General features: G+C 52.5%; 2 protein-coding genes across 2 annotated transcripts; one reads left to right on the top strand and one right to left on the bottom strand.

Annotated features, from left to right (window-relative positions):
• Positions 1-10,153, top strand: LOC121079091 (BPI fold-containing family B member 4-like). The gene is made up of 15 exons (XM_040575958.1): positions 1-216; positions 935-1,049; positions 1,560-1,664; positions 1,925-2,080; positions 3,377-3,440; positions 3,827-3,890; positions 4,390-4,481; positions 5,507-5,680; positions 6,236-6,289; positions 6,504-6,671; positions 6,752-6,819; positions 8,137-8,179; positions 8,665-8,728; positions 9,042-9,118; positions 9,704-10,153. Exons 1-15 carry the CDS (start codon positions 105-107, stop codon positions 9,725-9,727), a joined length of 1,380 nt encoding a protein of 459 aa, XP_040431892.1. The 5' UTR covers positions 1-104; the 3' UTR covers positions 9,728-10,153.
• Positions 10,154-11,665: 1,512 nt separating this feature from the next.
• On the bottom strand, positions 11,666-17,439 carry BPIFB2 (BPI fold containing family B member 2). Its single transcript, XM_040576087.1, has 15 exons — positions 16,980-17,439; positions 16,623-16,722; positions 16,194-16,298; positions 15,978-16,115; positions 15,456-15,501; positions 15,093-15,153; positions 14,599-14,690; positions 14,274-14,450; positions 13,863-13,904; positions 13,618-13,782; positions 13,333-13,400; positions 12,798-12,843; positions 12,416-12,479; positions 12,240-12,316; positions 11,666-11,953 (listed from the first exon to the last, which is right to left on the bottom strand). Exons 1-15 carry the CDS (start codon positions 17,173-17,175, stop codon positions 11,885-11,887), a joined length of 1,446 nt encoding a protein of 481 aa, XP_040432021.1. The 5' UTR covers positions 17,176-17,439; the 3' UTR covers positions 11,666-11,884.
• Positions 17,440-19,073: the final 1,634 nt, after the last annotated feature.

Genomic DNA, 19,073 nt, shown 5'->3' on the forward strand with positions numbered 1-19,073 from the left:
CCCGCTCGGTCCCTACCCTCGTAAAGACCCTGGATTGCTTCTTGGGGGCTTCTTCCTCACCATTCACTCTGCTGCCTCCCTTGCCAGTAGGACACTCTCCGGAAATGAAGTTGTTGAAGCTTTTTGGAATTGTCATTTTCTGTGGCCTGCTCTCGCCGTCCCGGGGAGTCTTGTCCGGTTTGTCCTGCGCCGTCAGCCCAGGGGCAATGCAGAAAGGTAATCAGAACAACGTGGGTCGTGCTTGTTCTGAGAGCTGTGTGGGGCCGTAACGTGGCTTAAAACCTCTCGACTGTCTTCATCATTATTTTATAGTGGCAGGTTTTGCTAGAGCCCCTGGCAGCCATCACTGGGTTTGCAGGGCAGGGAAATCTTCCCTCTCCAGAACTGGGACATGTTTCTGTACCAAACGGCCATGCGGAATTTTAGGATTCTGGATTCTTTCCTCTCTTTGTTTTAGTTTCTCATTTCTCACCAGAGCATATTTGCCAAATAACTGCTGTGAAGCTTAGCAACCTTCTTAATAATTGCAGTGCTCCAGCAAAAAAAGGCAGATCGTTTCATGTTGCTTCTCTTACAAAGACAAACCAAACCAGCACCCTTTAGAAGTGGGCAACAAGTTGTGGTTGGAGCATGGCTCCTGCTGCGTGTGGCAGCAATCACTTCTGCTGGTGCACAGCCGTCCTGTGGTCTTCAAGTCAGGGGTGCTCTGCATTGCTACCTCTCCTTGTTAATCCACTAAAAGCAGTCCTGCTTTATTCTTTCTTATAAAATGTCATCCCCCATGTGATTTGACTGCATTGACACTGGGAATGACTTAATGAGGGGTTTTGGGGAGAGGTGGGGTGTTATGTGATGTCTTTGCCAAGATGGAGCTGGCTGAGCGGTGAAAGGTTGTTGCCCTAAGTGCCAGCCCTCATGCAGAGATGTTTTCCAGTGCTCTCGGATGCCGTAATTCAGAATGGGCTTCTCCAGAAGCACCTGCAAGGCCTCGTGCTCCCAAACATCATGGGTGAAGGGGGTCTGCTGAACTCTCCCACCAGCATCACGGGGTAAGTGGAGAGACAGGGCTTCTCCACGAGCACTCCTTGACCAGCCACAATGAAGCAGCAAAAGCTGAGAGCCATGACTGGCCCAAGCTGTTATCCTCAGTTTATTTTGATGCTGAAATTCTGGCCCAACAAGAGTTTTCTGTGTCACGTGAAAGTGGGTGGTGAAGGGCGGTACAGGCTGCGCAACCAGATGCAGGATGATGGTTCGGATGCTGCTGTTGATATCTGAGGTGCTTGATAGCACTGAGGGAGGGAGGAGGGCACCCTGGAGAGGAAAACTTGATTTCTCTCTAAAGCTGTCTTTCATCCCAGTCTGAGTCTAGGTTGCCGTCTTAAGCCTCAGCTGCACGCTGCGTCTCATGTGGGAGAAGCAAGAGAAGCCAGCTGAGACTGGTGCCTCCAGCTGGAGGTGCCCGTGGTGATGTGGGCACTGGGGTTGCTCACTGTGCAGCTGCTGAGCTGTTAGAGGATGCTTTTTAACTTTGTGACCGCTTTTGCTGTTGTTTGCAGACTGCACCTTGTCCGGGTTCAGCTCCCCAAGCTGTCAGTGGCGCTGCTGCCTGGGATCGGGGTCCAGCTGGCCATTGCTGCAAGGCTTGATCTCAGCGGCAACTGGTGAGAGCGGTGCTTCAGGGTGGTGAGGGGAAAACCCTACCCACAGGCTTCCTGGTGCTCGGCATTTTGCATCCTTTATGGATTCCTAGGAGTTTCTTACCTATAATAAAGGCTCAGAGCGAAACAGACACCAAGGGATGGCTTGTGGCCTTTGTAATGAATCAGTAGATGGAGGTGCAGCTTGTTGCTGCTGGCTTTGCTGAGTTTCTCTTGTTAGCTGAACAGATTTCATCTCTCAGCCTCTCATTTGCTTTTTTCAGCTTGGTTGGCCTTCTCTCAGAACTAATTGATATCTCAGTGGATGTGACCATTACTGCAAACATTAAATGCACAAATTTCGAATTGGGCGCAGTCCAGGTCGTCATCGATGACTGCTTCTGCATTCTTGGTGCTGTAAAGATCAAGCTCCTTTCTGGGTAAGTGCCTGTGGATTTATGTTTTCCACTGCCTGTACAGCCCTGCTCTTTATCCAGTGATCTGGACAGTCTGCCAGGACACAGCCAGTGCTGAGCTGACAGAGCCAGTCCTCAGGGAAGGAATTTCTTTCCCATTGCCAAAGCCAGTCGCTTCAATGGAACGTGCAAAGAAAATTGGTTGTTGGAAGGTGAGGGTTGATATGCCCTGTTTGCCCCTGGAAATGTTAAGATCTGAAGTATGAAGTGTAGCATCTCTTCCAAAGCACTTTCTTTAGACCTAACTAGTGAACTGACATTGAAGAGAGAGGAAAAACTGGGCAGGGAGAGTGTTCCAGGAGAGTAGCACTATTTGCTTGCCCTGCTTTTATACTCTGCCTTTGGCTGCCATCACAGAAAGATGTTGGCCATATGGGCCTTTGGGCTGACCTCTGCGGGTATGTGTAAGTGCAGGCAAATGCCCCATCTCCTGCTCAGTCTCATTAAATTCTTGGCAGGAGGAGTTTGCTTACTTGCTGTACTGATGAATGCAACATTTAAATTGATCGTTGGAAAATATTTTTGGATTACTCACTTTTGAGGTTCAGTGAATTTCTCCTAATTAATTTTTGCATCATTATTTTTTGCATTATGCATTATATTTCAATCAGTGCAGCAGCTGGTTGTGCAGCAGTTGTGTAAGGGGAGCACAGACCACCCACTCTGGGGTTCCTTTTTTAGGTTTTAGCAGGATTAAAGTGATGGTGTGCTGGAAGTGAACTCCTGTGGAGTAAGGGTGAGCATGTACATGTGCAGTTGACATGAACTGCCATGAAGGCAGTTCCTCAGGTGCGTCTGTGGGCAGAACGCAGGCATAGCAGTGCGATGCATTATGAATCCTGCTGTCTGCAGCTTGCAGAGTGTGTGGCTGTGTTCTAACTCAGTAGTCCAGAAATATATTGATTATCAAACTAAATGTCTGCACTGCCTGCAGGCAGCATGTAACCCAGAGTGATCTATTTAGCAGCAGTGTTGAAATGTTTCACAGCAGTTTTCTCCTCTTGTTATTCCACGTGTAAATTGTTTGTTTCCCATAACTAACACAGAAATATTTCACAATAACTCCACCTTCCCTTAACTACAACATTGATTTAAATACCAGAGGGAGACAACCAAGCTCAGGATACAGTGTGAGAAACTTGCTTTCATACAATGTTGTCTGCACACCCCAAGTGCTGAAGCCTTTGCTTCTCACAAGTTAGCTCAATTCTCCCCTCTCATTCATTCTCTCTCTCTCTCTTTTTTTTTTCCCCTTTCTAGATTACTGTCCCTATCAGTAAACGACATAGTGCTTAACCAGCTGACAGCAACTCTGCCCGGTTTGGTAAGCATGAAGATTGCCATCCTTTCACAGCTGAAACGCAGAAATATCAAGAACAACATGTTAAAAAGCCATAGTGAGCAGCAGCATCTCTGCGCTGCGTTCCCACGTCACCGCCGTGCGCTGCAGGCAGCCTGCTGCTGCTGGCGTGCTTCTGCCCGCAGGGCGATGCCTGCCACGTTCCCCAGGTTGAAGCAATCCACTTGGTGGGGTAACGCAGCTCCAGGGCTTCTCCACCGCAAGTCCTTCTTGACGTCCCAGCTGCCACCCCATGGCCACACAGCACGGCTTCCCTGGGGTCAGCTTAAAGCCCGGGGGTCCATGCAGGAGGGCTGCCTGCAGGTGGGTGGCTGAGCCCTGAGCTGTCCCATTTCTGCTTTCTGTTGCAGCTGTGTCCGGTAATCGATATTATCGTCAACCTGGTGAACATCCAGTTCTTGGGCACTCTCAACGGTACGTTTCTCATGGAGGCCCGGCTGTGGCTTCCCTGTGTCCTGTAAGCTCTGGCCGGGGGACGTGTGTGTTCCCCTGCTGTCCCCGAGTGCATCGGGGAAGATCAGCGCTGCCCACTGTGGGCGTTCGGATCCAAACGGACCAAGCTGAGGGCCCAAGGTGCTCGCTGTTCAGAGTAAATCTCTGTCCTCCGAGTGTCTGGGACTGTTGTTGAATGTTGAATTTACACGTGAACAGTTGGAGTGAATACTTCACGCTTTAGCCTTCCTTACACCACTTCTAAAGGTCACCCTTGGATTTACCTTACTATCCTTGGTGCTCTTTTTTGGCTATTTTCTAAACTCAGGCCCCACAAAGCTTAATCTGGGGATGTTTTCCCATTGTAGTAGTAGTGTTTCTACTGCTTGTGGGGTTGAGGTCTGCTTGGGACCTGGGGGTTGGGAGGGGTTTGTGGTGCTGCTTCTCTCCTGGTGTTTAATGACCGTTTTTTTCCTTGAAGCGGTGATCCCGGTCGGCACAGTGGGAACGATTCACTACCAGTTGGCCAGCCTCCCGTTTACATCTGGCTTGTTCCTTGGGCTGGATTTAGATGTAAGTGGACGTTAGGTAATGAGACCCTGCGGGCGTGGTTGCAGCGTGAGGTCTTCCAGCACCGCACGCCCAGATCCTGTGGGAGCTGCTGTCTTTCTTCCGCACAGCCAGACGGAAGAGCTGGGCTAGCGACTTGTTCTGGGAGTGCTAGCTAAATATTTCAGTCATAGGCAAACCCATCACTAAGTGACTGTGTGCGCATTTCTTCAAGCCCTCTTTTGCTCTCTTGGCAAACTTCCCCCATCCTGCCCATGTGTCTGTGGTTTGCAGCTATTACATGGGGTGAGCAGTTATCCCCTCCTCGCACAGCCTGCAAACTGGGTGCTACTGCTTTTTGCCTTTGCTATTTAGTTGTTATGGTGGATGAAAGCTAAGCCAGGCTAACGGATGTATTTTTTTACTGCTGTCTCACTGGAAAAAGATGCCCAAACCACAGAGTACTTTCAAACAGGAGAGCTTAAATAAATGCTAGTGAGGAACACCTGGCACATACTCAGTAAAGAACAGCAAGGGCTGAATAACAAATGCTCCTGTTGGTATGACAGCAGTGCTCCTTTCTTGCTTTAGTGCAGACACATCACTGGGGTTAGTCTTGCTCCCGCAGGGACGGTCAGAATTGGTCTCCTTAGCAAATAGTGGTGCTGGTGCGAGCTTCTTGCAGTCGGAGCGATGGCTCTCACTTGGCTGAGCGCTGGGGGAACGCAGTGCTGCGACTGTACTGCTGGCAGCGCCTGTGCTGCATGGCTCGTGGTCGGAGATCTGAAGGATGAAATGGAGCAGTGAGTTGCGACATGGACACTTTGTGCTCATTAGCAGGGGCCTCAGTTATGCACTCTGGGCTTCATCAGCTCCTTTCATGTATTAAACATTGAGAGAATGGTTGTGTGTGCAATGCTCTCCCGCAGCTGCTGCTGGGGTGTCTGTTTCAGCTTGCCCAAAGCTGCAGTCTCCTTCCTGAGGGTCTGGGCAGGCCGTGGGGCTCTGGAGGACCGGGTTAGCATTTAATGCTGGTGCCACCTCTGCAGGGTGCGGTGCAGCAGGTGGGAGGCAGCATCATCCCCCACGACTCGTCCGCCTCCGCCTTGCCCCCGCTGCTGGACAGGCTGCTGGTCATGGGACTGCGCCAGAGCTTTCTCAACGCCATCCTGTCCCTCCTGATCCAGGTCCAGCCGCAGACGTTCACCTGCTCGCCAGAAGCCGTGAGTGCTGCAGCACTGTGTTCGCGCCAGGGGAAGGGGCCAGTGATGCGCGCCAATCTGCCCTTGGCTCTGCTTGAGGAGAAGCTGCGTGTGCCCGAGCAGGGTACGAGGCTCTGCTGGTGCTGGGCACAGCCTCACTGGGGCCCTGCGCCAGCCCTTGCCCCCTTTGCACGCAGAGCCCCAGAGCTATGACTTCATACAGGCAATGCGCTTCTCTGGGCGCAGGTGTTTTCTGTACCTCCCATCTGTGCTTCCATGGGGAAATGTTAGGGACCTGCACGCGGAAAGATGCTGAAAGACTCCAGGCTGCATCTCCTCTTGCTGCTGGCAGTGTCACCTGCACGAGGGACTGGCATTGCCTGGGAGCTGGGGAGGGCTGGAGGGGGCTGTGGGCACTGCTGTAGCATAGGTGTGTGTGCAACTGGGGGCCAGTGAGGGGCTGGGGGCTCGGGACTGGCCCCAGGAACATGAACAAACCATCTGGGAGCAGGGGCATGGGGCAGAGGGGCGGGTGGTGCTGGAACCCACTGGCTGTGTGCACTTCTCTTCCCACAGTTCTCAGGTGCCAAGCAGCTGCAAGAAGCCATCCTGACCCTCTTTCCCACTGGGGTGAGTGACTTTGGCTGGCGTGAGTGCTTGTGTAAGCCTTGCTGGGTCTGAGGCCATCTACGTGATGCACCTGGGTGTGCCGGGGCACTGCCTCAGGTCCTCTGCTCCTCTCCTCCTGGTGGCAAAGAGCATGCATGGAGCCGGGGAAGGGAGCCGCTGCTTTGCAGCCCAGCTTGGTGCTGGGCAGCCACCTCCATGTCCCCCGTCCCCACAGTGCTCCAGCTGCTCCGTGACTGCTCCTCTGAGCATCAGGATAGAGTTGTTTGGGAAGCCGCTCATCCTCTTGGAAAACAACAAAGCCACTGTCGAGCTTTCGGTGATGATCCAGATGTTCGTTAAGCGCTTGGATGGATCCATCCTCAACCTGCTCCTCCTGAAGGCAGTAAGTGGCATGTGAAGAGCTTGGGCTGGTGAGGTGCACAGTTGTCTCTGTGGGCTGATCCTCTCGCTGTCTGCTTGCAGGACCTCAGGCTGAACGTCCACGTGTCGATCTCTGGGAGCAGCCTGGTACTGGCCTTGTCCCTGGGCAGGTAGCCCGTCCCCACCGCAGCCGTGCGGGAGGCTGGCGGCAAAGCGGGCTGTGGCGCCCAGCCTGGGGCTTTTGGCCCTGCTGCCAAGCTCTGGCTCTCCTTGGGGGTGGGAAGGAGGGTGCCAGATGGTGGCAGGGTTTTGGGTCCCGAGGATGCAGCCAGTGGTACCGGTGTGTCCTGCTGGGGCACACCGAATGAAGGCAGACGTGATGGGAGTATGGTACAACTGCGTCTGATAAAGCTGGGTAGTGCAGCCCTGTGACAGTCTCTCCATGGCAAAGTTAGCTTAGGAGCCGCTGACTCGAGGAGTTTTCCAATGTCTGTGGGCCCTGGATTTCCCAAATCTGAGAATTTGATACCTGGCTGATGGCAAGAGATGCGCAGCTACTGCTGGCTCTCAGGAAACTTTGCAGCAGTGGGAGAGTTTGAGGAGACTAGAAGAAAAGTCTGTGTCTGTTTTATCACAAGAAAAACTGTGAGACTGTCAGTTTGACTTTGGTCCTGGGCAGCACTTCCAAGTGCCTGACGTTGGACATGAGTGATAAAGGAGTGAAGGAAAGTGCTATCATTAATGCCAGTCAAGGTATGATTAAAGATTGGAAAGCATTTCTTATAGCATGAGGTTTGACAAATTCAAGCCATTTACCTTGTCAAAGAGTTAGATTTAGAAGCAACATTGGCATAGCTTGTATGCAGTGATACAGAGAATAGAAATGCATCACAGGGCTTTTAATTCAATAGACAAAGATATAACAAGATTCAATGGAAGCAGAATAGAGAAATTCAAAGTGGAAATAAAGCACAGGTTTTAGCTGTGGAGATAGCTGTGTGATTGAAATGATAGATTAGGAACTCTAGCAAATTCTCCAGAGCTCATGATCTTTAAATTTGGACTGGATGCTTTTTCTAGAAGCTCTGCTCTCAGCTAAACAGGAGCTGACTCCTCCTCTAAGGTGAATAACTGGCTGAGCACAGGAGAGAGAAGGGGAAGCCAGGAGCTAGTGTGTGCCCTCTTGCAGTGCTGTTTCATTCAAGGAAAAGAAAATTAGGTTAAGATTTTAATGTTGATTTATTGCTTTTACTTTATTTTCTTTTGCTCTCTTACAAGTGTGTCAGTGCCTGCTTTTTTTTTTTTTTTTTTTTTTTTTTTTTAATTTATAACACTGTGATCTCTTTAGGAGTGCCCTGATGATCCTCATAGGGGCCTCTTGCCCATGGGCTGGGTAATGCTGTACCAGAGATTGCAGGGGTCTGGGGTCTGTGAGCTCTGGCCGGTGACCTGCTGTCTGATGTGCTGTTTGCTTTCCTCTTCTGCAGCACTTCCCTCTCCTTGGAGTCATCTGACGTTGGCATCAGTGATGTAAGTCTCTCCTACCAGCCTGGTGCTTCCCACGTGGATGCAGCTCTGGGGAGGGAGGGAGGGAGGCGCGATGCCACTGGGTGATGCTGCCGGGTGGGTCACGTCTGCAGAGGGCCTGAGCTGTTAGCTGTGGTTCTGGAGGTTGTAGCAAGTCTTCTCTTGGTCCTTTTATTTTATTTTTTTGTCTTCTGTCTTTTCTACTAATGCAAATGTAAAGTCTGAAATCTCCATTTATTTACCCCTGCCTGGGCAAAGCTTTCACTGAGCTCCATCAGGAGTTTTACCTGTAGAAGGTTTCCTAAGTGAGGCACCAACTACAAATTGAGGAAGAAAAGTAAATTGTTTTAATGAAAAGGGCCTGTACGTTCTCTTGCTGTGTTAGTGGGAAGTGATTTCCCATCCCGAGGACTGGCTGCCTTCATGATCTGAGCTGCGCGTGCTGCTGCTGCATGCGCTGCTCACGGTGCTGCCCCTCTCTGCTTCAGATCTCGAGCCTGAAGCCCCACTGCAGTCAGCTGCTGGCGGAAACGTTATTGCCTCTTATCAATGGTAAGGTGGCTGGACTAGCTGTAAAACCGGGAGTGCTTTGACTAAGTTCTGGGGAAGGTGGGGGAGAGGTGGTGTGCATGTGGGAAAGCTGCAGGGGAGAGCTGGCGTGACTGCAGGTCTGCAGTCCCCAGGCTGGGGCTGTGGTTAAACCTCCCAGCCTGCTTCTCCCAGCACCCAGCCCAGCTCCAGTCCTAAAGGCCCCGGCAGGCATTGCTGGTGGAGATCAGCAGTGAAACAGAGAACGGCCGGTCCTGCCTGGAGCAGTGCTGTGCACCCAGCCCGGTGCCTGGTAAGGTTCTGTCCATCTCCGCAGGCTGTCTGGGCGTCGGGATCCCTCTGCCGAACGTGTTGGGCATTCCGCTGGTAAAAGTGGATATTCAGATACTGGTGGTGAGTGCCTGCAATGGCTCTTTCCTCTGGCGGGCACTGGTGAAGGTCACTGGGGCTGTTTCTGGCATGCGGCTCCTGCAATGGGACCCTGCCAGCGGCGTGCCAGCGTGCAAGGGGACACTGGGGGGGCAGAAAGTTGTGCTTGGTCTGACCTTCAGGGCAGCAAACACTGCTGAGTGCTTCGTGCTCACAGGTGCTACCAAGCTGGGAACAATGTGAGCTGTGTCCAGCCTCTCTGGGGTAGATCCTGGTTCCCCCATGTGGGCTGTCCATCCCTCCTGGAGAGCTCAGCGTGAGCAGCTCCGACGTGGGGCGCTGGGTCTGGCAACCCCTTTGGAACAGCACCATTCAAAGTGCCTTGGGTTGCACCAAATTCCAGCTTGGTGCATCCTGGTGATGTCCCAGAGGAACTTGGGTGTTCTCTGGCACTTTCCAAAGGATGCTGTGTCCTCCTCATTACAAGTGTAACTTGAGGAGTTTTGCAGGAGGGTTTTCAATTTGCTGTGCTGCTGACAAGCTGCTGTGAGCCAGCATCCCTCAAGGTCAGGAAATAATGTAAATGTGTCGCTTCTTGCATTTCTCCAGGGCCTGCTGGTGATCCTTGTGTGAGCTGGGGAGGACAGGGCATGGAGAGCTCTTTCTGACTGTAGCCTTGGGCAGAAAGAGGGAGAAGGACCTGCGAGGATGAAGCTTTGAGACTGGCATTATCTTCTTTCCTTTTCTGAACGTGCTTCAAGATTCTTGGTAACATTTAAGGCACTTTACATTTAACTGGCTTGTATGAGTATTAAGATACTTACATAAGCCAAAACCAGATAGGCAGCTCTGTGTAAAAATATTTATTTAGAGAAATTAGCGTGAGTTAGAGTTCGCAGTTGTACCAATTGCATGTGAAGCTGCAGCTGAATTGTTAAATTCCTTGAAAATTTGTTCTATGCGAAAGTTTTTCTCAGTGTAATGAAAAAGTGAATTTGTTGCATGTGGCTCTCTACTTAAATGTCACCATGCATGTGCAGAAGTGGATGAAGTGCTGAGCAGGAGCTCAGGATACATTTGTCATTGATTCTTTTAGTAATAAACATTCTTACTTCTAGTGCTTGGAAGGAGGTTCTTGTTTCTGATGCTTCTCGTGGAGAGCACCTCTCCTGCCTCCTGCTGGGGGATTTAGCTCCTCTGTGATGACTGGCATTTCAGGTTTTGGCTTGAAAATTTCTTCTGCCCAAAATTCCTGAGAAAAACACTCTTGGATTTTCAGTGACTACTCCTGGCTGGGTTACCTATTGATCAGATGCTACTCCCCGGGCCCCAGCACGACCCAGGTCTGTGGCTGAGCCTGCTGCTGCAGGCGGGACGTGCATGGCTGTGGGCTGGGAGCAGGGCTGCAGCTCCCCTGGCCCCAGCCATCTGTGGCCAGAGCAGAGCAGTGCATTAAATCCCCCGGCCAGAACCTCTGCTGCCAAACAAATAAATCCTTTTACTGCTGTAGCATATTCCTCTTGGGAAACTGGGTTAAGATATATTAGTCAAAGACTAATGGTTGCAGCTCTACCAGCAAACTTTTATTAGGAACTGTTCCTGCTATTGCCAACTTCTGGTGTTAAAATCATTAGTCAGGTCCCCAGGACGGGCATATAAACCTTCAGGTTTTTTTTTTTTTTTTTTTTACTCCCTTCAATAAATCAGCCTGGCTTGTTTTGTTTCCTTTCCTATTTCTAACTCTCTGAAATATGAGGTTTTCAAGTGTTTTTCAGCAGCTCCAAAGGCTAGAAATGATGCGGACGGTAGTTGCATGTGAAAGCAGATGTATGTGTAATTAATACAGCTTCATGGGCTGGGTGTCAAGTGCAGCATCGCCCTCTGAGCGTGCTGCAAGAGCAGCAGCAGAAGGCAGTAAGCTGCCCGCAGTGCCCGCAGGGGGTGCCCGCTGGACCTCATCCGACCCCCAGCCCACTTTCAGCTTGCTGCGGGAGCCTGGCCCCCACACGCAGCTGGTTTGGGTGCCGAGGCTGTGCCAGATTTTCCCCCCTTGAGCACACTTGGGCCCCGTGGGCAGCAGGCAAAAGCCAGCACTGCCGCGGCGCTGGACCCCGACAGGCATGCAGCTGTGTGGCCACGCTTCATCTGCCTGCTCTGCGACCGGCTTTGTCAGAAGCATGTTTTCAAAAATGTGACTGGCTTCAAGTCTAATATTAGAAACCTTTGTACAGACGTGATTTTTTTTTTCTTCTTTCTGGTCGAGTGAAAACTTACCAGCTGTTTTGTTCCCATAGTAACGCTAGAAATGGAGGAAAAGCCATGAAATGTCTCTTGTGGGTAGGGGCGATACCGTTCTGCAGCTGAGAGGCACGGGGATGCCTCACATCCTTATAAATTAGTGAGATTTTGATGCTCCCTTAGTTAAATGTAAGGTCTGGACATCTGTACTGGTACTCAGCAAGATGAAATTCATCTATCTTTCAGTACAAGTCATTGAGGGTAAAAAAAAAAAAGTCAGTCACACAGGAAGATGCAATATTAAAGAGAAATGTTTAATTAAAGCATGGAACATTGTTATAATCCATCCTCCTTGTGCAACAAAAAATAGACTGGAAGAGAAAGCCACTAGCACAATGCCATTATTATCCTAAATGTGAGAAAGTGTTGTTTCAGTAAAGAAAAAAGATTTTTAATGTTTCATGCAGTGAGAAAACACGACACATCCTTTCAGAGTCAGTGGGATGGCTTTGTCCCCGTTTTCCTCCAGGCAAAGCAAAAGGCACACCGGGTTCAGGCCACGGCCCCCTGCTCGCCGTGTCTCGCCTGCAGCTTGAGGTTGCACAGGAGCAAGACGTAATCCTAGACACGGGTGAGAAGCCTGAGTGCCGCACCCGGCGCTCTCTGCAGCCTGCCCCCGATCCTTCTAATGACCATTTTTTGCTTGTGTTAGCATGCCTAGAGAGGGATGCCTAAGTAAAGCAATGAAGTCTGGTTCTGTGGGTTAGCAGGACAGGAGAAGCAGGCTCAGATTTATTTTAGTGCCAGGAGTTAAGCGTCACTCCCAGGTACCCTTTAAATCAAATGTAGCAGGGAGCAACTTAAATGTCTTGTTTCAGGGAGAAACTTGCATGTCTTGATTTCTTACCTTGTGAATCATGACGCTGACATCAGTGTAGGTGAAGCTGGATATGTGTGGCAGGTGTACACCTTCACTCAGCACCGCTAGTAAGAGAAACAGGGAAAGGAGAAAGAGGGAAGGTTCCCAGCTGAGACACTTTGTGCCTGGTGGTGCCTGGGGGGGGGGGCGTCCCCACTTCTCACCGTTCATCCAGACCGGCACCTCCTCACGAACGGTGCCCAGGAACAGCTCTTTCAACAACGCAGCCTGCGAAGGGGAAAGCTTCAGGGTCAGCTTCTTTATGGCCTGGCTCTAAAGGGGTGGAGAGAAGCCGGGACCGCAGCAGTGGGGTCCTGGTGTGCTGCCCCTCTCCCAGCCCCTGTGGGGTGCAGCGAGCACCACAAGCGTGTGCTGCCCTGCTGATGGCCCAGCCTGGCATTTGTGGCATGAGCTTGGGGTGGTGCAAGCTGTTTGGGGATGGCCAGGCTTTAGGGGACAGCATTAAAGCAAGGGCTGCTGTGTTCAGCACGGTGCAGGCAGGAGCCCAGCTGTGCTCCATCACTTTGGGGTGCTGGGAACACCTACCGGCACCGGGCCCACATCGGAGGCAGCCAGGCTGAGCTCAGCATCTCTGCAAAACAAAGAGCAGCACAAGAGTTTCTCAGCAGCCCTTTGGCTGGGTCACTGAGCAGGGTTTTCCTTGGAGGACCACACTTGGTGATAAGCTGGAACTTGCACATTGCTCCAAAGACCAGGGCTGTGACCAGGGCTGTGCCCAGGGCTCCAACAGCTCCCTAAGCTGGGTGCCTGGCAGGGGGCAGCAGGCAGCAGGCACTGTCTCTGCCCGTGCACAGCAGCAGGAAGCTGGGGGTGTCCTGGCCCCGGGACCCGTGGCGAGGGCTCGCTGCAGGCAGGGACGCAGGGTGCTGGGGGTGATGGGCAGCATTTTTCTCTCTGGTTCTGCTACTGAAGCCTTGCCATTTCCCTTGGGCTAGAGCGACCTCCACAGTGGCCAAGCCATCAGAGGTAAGAAATTCCCCAGGCTATTTGCCTTTCCCATCCCGTGCAATGACTGGGCCGTGTCCCCCGCAAGGCTGCAGAGCACAGCCGGACTCGTTACTCTATCACTGCTGCAGAGATCATCATCCGTGTGTCGGTGACGCTGAGGAGCAGTCCTGCAGTCACATCCTGCGAGGAGAACAGGGTGGGCAGGATCAGAGCAAGCAAACTGTCCCACTTCAGCTCTGAACATTGAGATGTGATGAAGCCATCTGTGCACTGCCCCCTGCAACACGTTCCTTGCTCCCTGCTCATTGCAACAGAGACCGATGCCACTGGGGACTGTGCCTGCTGTGGCAGTCGAGGGGAGCAGTGGCAGCGGCCCCGTCCTGCAGTGCTCACTCACCGCACTCACGCCCAGGAAGCTCTGGAAGTCTGGTGAGCCTGCCCCGACATGGATGGTGAGGAAGAGCTTCAGGGCTGCTCGGCCTTCCTCCAGCTCCACCCGAGGAGAGCTTCTGAGCTCGGCCCTCAGCATCACAGGCAGGTCCTCGGGGTACAGGGAGCCGACCTGCCGAGGGCAGGCGTTTGCAGCCCAGCGGCCCCCACAGCAGGGGCTGTGCCTCCCAGGTGCTGGAAGTGGCCACGTACCTGGGTGATCTTCTGTGCCATGGTGGCGGTGGTCAGCGGGCTCTGGAAGACAGAGCACAGAGCATCGGCTGGCTGGTGGCCCCAGGCAGCTGCAGTCTGGGGTCTGGCACAGCCGCTGCCGAGTGCTGCACGGCTGCCAAATGCAGGGGGCCTTCCCTGCACACCAGCACGTGGCAGAAGCCATGTTTTGGCTAGTTCTGATGGCAAGTTTCCCGTGCACCATTTGACCAGCAGAATTTTGCCTGCGAGGTCGAGGTAAGAGGCCAGGGGTGATGCAGCACGGCTCCCTGGGCTCTCAGAAATGCTCTTATTTCTTTCAGGGAGCACAGCTCCCTTATGGCTTCATGGGGCAGGGGCACAGCCATCACTGTCTGTTTTGTTATTCCCTCCTCACTTGCTTGCACTACTCACCAGGATGGTCATGTTGAAGGCTCCAGCCCTCTCCAGGGCGAAGAAGAGGCTGGTGTAGAAGTGCTCAGACAAAGCCAAGGTGAGGTGGGAAGGGCTGGAGCTCACCAGCTCGGGCATGCTGAACGGCACAGGGCTGACTGGCAGGGGCACTGCTATCCCTGCCACCTGGAACGTGGTCTGCAGGGGACAGAAAAGGGGTCGGGGTGCTCGGGGTGCCCACCTCGTCATGCAGGCACTCAGCAGCTGCTCATCCAGGGCAGGGAAGTGGCAGGTAGATGAGTGCATGGGCAGGAGCTAGGCAGCATGGGCAGGATGCGGTGCTTACTTGCAAGGACATGGTGATTCCCTCCTCGGAGATCACGGGGGCAGCCAGTGGCAGGTACTGGACCTGGCAGCTGGGGGTGACGGGGAACTGAGCTGCAAAGCGAGGAGAGGGGCACTCAGAGAGCAGAGGGGAGAAGCAACAGGAGATTGCGCCTTTGAACAGGCTGGATTTCCCACAGGAACAGGAGACAGGTGAGGAGGGGAAGAGCAGAAGGATTCATTTCTCATGTTTTATCGCTCTCCCCTCCCCAAAGTTTCTGGCACACCTGACAGAGGAGGGGAGAGGCAGGGGGCCTGCCTCATCCCACCATGCAGCAGCCCCCAGCCAGCTGCCATCATCTGCACCCTGCAGCGGGGCACAGGGGGCACGTTTTCCAGCAGACGAAACCCACGGTCACGGAGCAGCCACCGCTGCAGGGCCCAGCCTGCACAGCCTACAATCTGCTCCGGCAGGAGCCCCTAAACCCTAACGAGCCTGAGAGCCGAGCTGCTCACCTGTCAGAGACATTAGCTGTTCATTAGGCAAAAGGAGCAATTTGGAGACTTCCAAGCAAATCTGTGGGATAAGAGCAAACTTTGAGAGGAGGGAGATGAACACGGGGGCTGATGGCATCTGCTGCAGCCCGTGTGTCCCCATCAGCTGGCCATGAGCTGGCAGATGGGGGATCACAGACGGAGGATGGCAGCACTCGGTGACCGCATGGCTTCTGCTCCTCGTCCTGTGTGGAGGGCTGTGGGGGATGCCCGGCACAACCAGGTGGGTTTTGTAAGCACCAGGTTCACCCAAGTGCTCTAATTCTTACAGAACCGTGCCAATTTGTCTTCTGCTTTCTCATGTCTGTGTGGACGTTATCTTACCTTATCGGCATTAATCTCCTTATCCAGGTCGGAACTAGAGGACTTGCTGGATGAAAACAACAGAACAGAGGAAGTTAGGCAGCACCAGCTCAGCCAAGGGTATGTTAGTGTCTTTTGATTTGACCCAGAAAGTATCTGGAGACATTATCATCATTTTCTATCATCTATTAAGCTGTGACTGTGGTTCAGAATCCTGAAATGCTGAAGACCTGCCACTGGACTTGTATTAAAATGTTAATGTTACACTCTTTAGAAACATCTGCTCCTTTATGAGAGAAAAACTCTTAACATTGTGGGGAAAAACAAAAAAAGAAAAAGAAAAAAAGAAAAAAAACAACAACCAGGGCTTCAAGCAGACAAAGTTTCTGTCACGAAGCTGAAGGATTTGCACTAACATTTGTAAGCTTTTATGTCAGTGATCAGATCTTGGTCCTATCACCTTTATGCACAGGAATACTTGTCGCTCGGTTTTGTTTCCCCCGTTCACCCAGATGCTGTGCCAAAGGAAACCCACGGGCCGACCTTTCAACCTCCTCGGCGCTCTGCACCTCCTCCACGGTGGGTCTGCAGGCAGAGGTTGTCAGCTGCAGGTCGCCGTCGGGGCTCAGGTCTACGTGGAGGTCGGCCAGGATGGACAGCCTTGCCAGCCTGGGCGCCGCGCTGCACGAGAGAATGGCACGGGCTGGAGGGCCGCTGCCCCGTGCCGCTGCCCTGGCCCCGCAGGCAGGCACAACTCACACCGGGGGGGCGATGCCCAGGTCCGCCTCGATGCCCAGCCGCAGCCCGGCCTCTGGGACAAGCGACAGCGACAGGTCAACCACTTGGACGGAGCCGATTTGGTCCCTGCTCGAGAGGAAACGCGGGTGTTAGGAGCCCAGCGCGGGCTGAGGTGTGAGCCCTGGCTGCTCCTGCAAAGAAACACCGAGTGTCCGTGGGGTCTGTGCCCTGCAGAGACAAATCGGTGCCCTGAGGGTGGCACCGGGGCTGATGCCATCAGACCCCAAAGGAGAAGCCGGGAGCTTGCTTCTAAATGGATATTTAAAACATCCAGCTCGATTCCCAGGAGGATTTTTGCTTTTTGTGTTGGTGCTCAAAGTGCTCCAGGAGGTCCAACAGGACCCAGAGGTGCGGTCGCAAAGCCCGGGTGAGGCAGAGCCGTGGACTCACGTGCTGGCTTTTGGGGAGCCAAGGGGCAGGTCGGGGGCCCTCGGGTCCGTCAGGTCCTGCCTGAGGACCATCTCTGCATATGGTCTTGAAACTTCAGCAACTGTGAAATAGGGCAGAGTTATTAGAGGCCCCTGAGCTTATGATCTCTTGCACAGAGGCAGACAGACTGAAATCTGTCCTGGTGCCGCACATCCACCTCTTCCTAGATCCCACTGTTACTAGTGGTAGGAAGGGGATGATGAAAATGAGGTGATTCACGGTGTAAGTTTACGGTGTTTGGCGTTTTGCCACCTGGGGAGAGGATGCCTTGTCCTCCCATCCTGCTGTCAGACGGGGAGGCACGGGCTGTGTACTTACGGTAGCTCAGTCCTGACGGGGTGAGGATGCCCCCACAGTCGGGAGACCTGGCGGCCTGCACGGGGACCAGGAGGCTCAGGAGGGTGCCCAGGGCACAGAGCGGGGCCACGGCGCTGCCTGCAGGAGGAGGGCACCCGCAATGCCCGGTCAGCACGGCGGGGCCCTGCCCAGGTGTGGGGCCATACTTGGGAGCCATGGCTTCGGCTTCTGCATTGTGTTTATGCTCCTGGGCTTTGCAGCTTTTGTAAAATAACGATGCATTAGATGTACCTGGGCATCTAATAGCACTGAAAAAAGGCTCAGCCTTGAAAACCTCCTGCAAGCGTGTAAGCTAGAGTGGTGCTTGCAGCAATATTATGCCTGCTGAATGTCCTATAATGGCCTACAGCTGATACAAAAGTGGAAATAAACAGGAGTTAAAATTAGCTCAGGAATGAATTGAAGGTATGCAGGAGGCTAAAATCAGATACAAAGGTAATAGAGTCACCTACCTCTGAAAAACATTTTAGAATTGTTTATCATGTTCGTGATACTCTTACAGCATTAAGAAAATAAGTTATTCAGTAAGTTTAACCTGTTAAACCTAAGTTTAACAGCATTCATATCTGTATCAGTCCTTGCAGAGGGAGGACTTCTGATCAGGGCTGATGCTCACAGAGACACACCAAAGTACAAGCAATGCCCACATCAATCTGTTCATTTTGCGAATGCATCTTTACCTTTTCTGCCTGGTCTCCCCATTCTTCTAGTTCTGCCTGTGTCTGGCTGTGGCCACACAAGGATGTGTGCTTGCTTTATATATCTGTGTAACCAGGGCTGATGGAGGCAGAAATTGGCAGAGGGCTGAAAACCAGAAGGGTGCGCTGGGAGGGGATGCTTTGTTTTGTATACCATTTTTACTGTTTCCCCATACACCTGATTACATTGGCCATTGACCCAGCAGGGTGAAATATTGAGCAGCACGTGCTAGGGCAGCTCGCCTTCATTGTGAAGTCACTGAGGAGCACAAAGTCTCTGGAAGGAGGGTGCCAAGAAATCAAACATTGTTAGACAGCAAGCATCGGTTCCATGCCATGGGGAAGCTGCTGTGGTGTGTGCGCCTCGGATCCGAAGGGATGAGACCTGCATGCTGCATGGAAAGAGGCCTTGTGAACACCGAGAGGATGCTCCTGAAGGACAGATGAGCCCCTTGGGCTTTCCTTCAGGCCGGTGGTAATTCTGCTGAAGGCAGTATTTCTGCTGGGTTCAGTGAGTTTTAGACCAGACAGAAGAGCAGACTTTTTCAAGGCATCATCTCTAACCTCCGGAGTTGCCAACATGCAATAATTGCTGCCTCTCCACTTCAGTCCCAATCAAAATCCACTGGCAATATTATTGCAAAGGGTATTAAAAAAAAAGAAAAGAAAAAGGTGGGTGATGCATTCAGTGGCATCTCTATGGGCATCAAAGGTCCTCACGAGGGGACTCAGGGTCGCCTCCTTCCTGGGCTTTGGGTCCATCCTGGTTTTCTGGTCCCTTTGGCCCAGAGCACAGAGCTCAGGCTGCCTGCAAGCACCATGACAGCACATCCTCTGCGCCCCACGCAGCTCTCCTCCCTGCTGGGTGTGCTTCCCCCTCTATATTGTGATCCAAACTTTGAGGCATGACCACTCTTCCAGAGAGGGTTGAACTGCCCAGTTTGGTCCGAGTCCTTTGGCAGTAGGGTTAGCTGTTCAGCACTTGTTGATACACCTGTGCCTTAGGAGGCAGCTATTGTCCTCCGTGCACTGGCTGCGTGAGTTATTGGACGCTGGTTCCAGGTGCATCTTGACATGTCTGGAAAGGTCCTTGGCTCTCAGCAGCACTCCACTGCTTTCTCAGTCTGACAGAGAAATGCCAGGAATAGAGGCAGTTTCAGCCACATTGTGTATTGCCACTGAAGGCATCCAAATAGCAGTGTAAAGAGAAAATATGAAGATGTATGTCTGAAAGGGGAGAGCAGAATTTACACTTTTACATTGGTGCATCCATTTAAAGACGAGAAATGTGTTCAGAAAAGTAAATCCTGGGAGAAATTTGCGACTTTCAGTGAGCTGCCGGGGGCTGTGGGGGTGA

The sequence above is a fragment of the Cygnus olor genome, chromosome 16 (assembly GCF_009769625.2).
Source record: "Cygnus olor isolate bCygOlo1 chromosome 16, bCygOlo1.pri.v2, whole genome shotgun sequence".
Lineage (NCBI taxonomy): Eukaryota > Metazoa > Chordata > Aves > Anseriformes > Anatidae > Cygnus > Cygnus olor.

Coding starts and splice junctions, on each gene's coding strand:
- LOC121079091 (XM_040575958.1), top strand. CDS start 105: ATGAAGTTGTTGAAGCTTTTTGGAATTGTCATTTTCTGTGGCCTGCTC. Junction 5,681..6,235: donor TCACCTGCTCGCCAGAAGCC/GTGAGTGCTGCA, acceptor CTCTTCCCACAG/TTCTCAGGTGCCAAGCAGCT. Junction 8,729..9,041: donor GTTATTGCCTCTTATCAATG/GTAAGGTGGCTG, acceptor CCATCTCCGCAG/GCTGTCTGGGCGTCGGGATC.
- BPIFB2 (XM_040576087.1), bottom strand. CDS start 17,175: ATGGCTCCCAAGTATGGCCCCACACCTGGGCAGGGCCCCGCCGTGCTG. Junction 16,116..16,193: donor CTGGGCATCGCCCCCCCGGT/GTGAGTTGTGCC, acceptor TCTCTCGTGCAG/CGCGGCGCCCAGGCTGGCAA. Junction 13,905..14,273: donor CCTTCAACATGACCATCCTG/GTGAGTAGTGCA, acceptor TCTGTCTTCCAG/AGCCCGCTGACCACCGCCAC.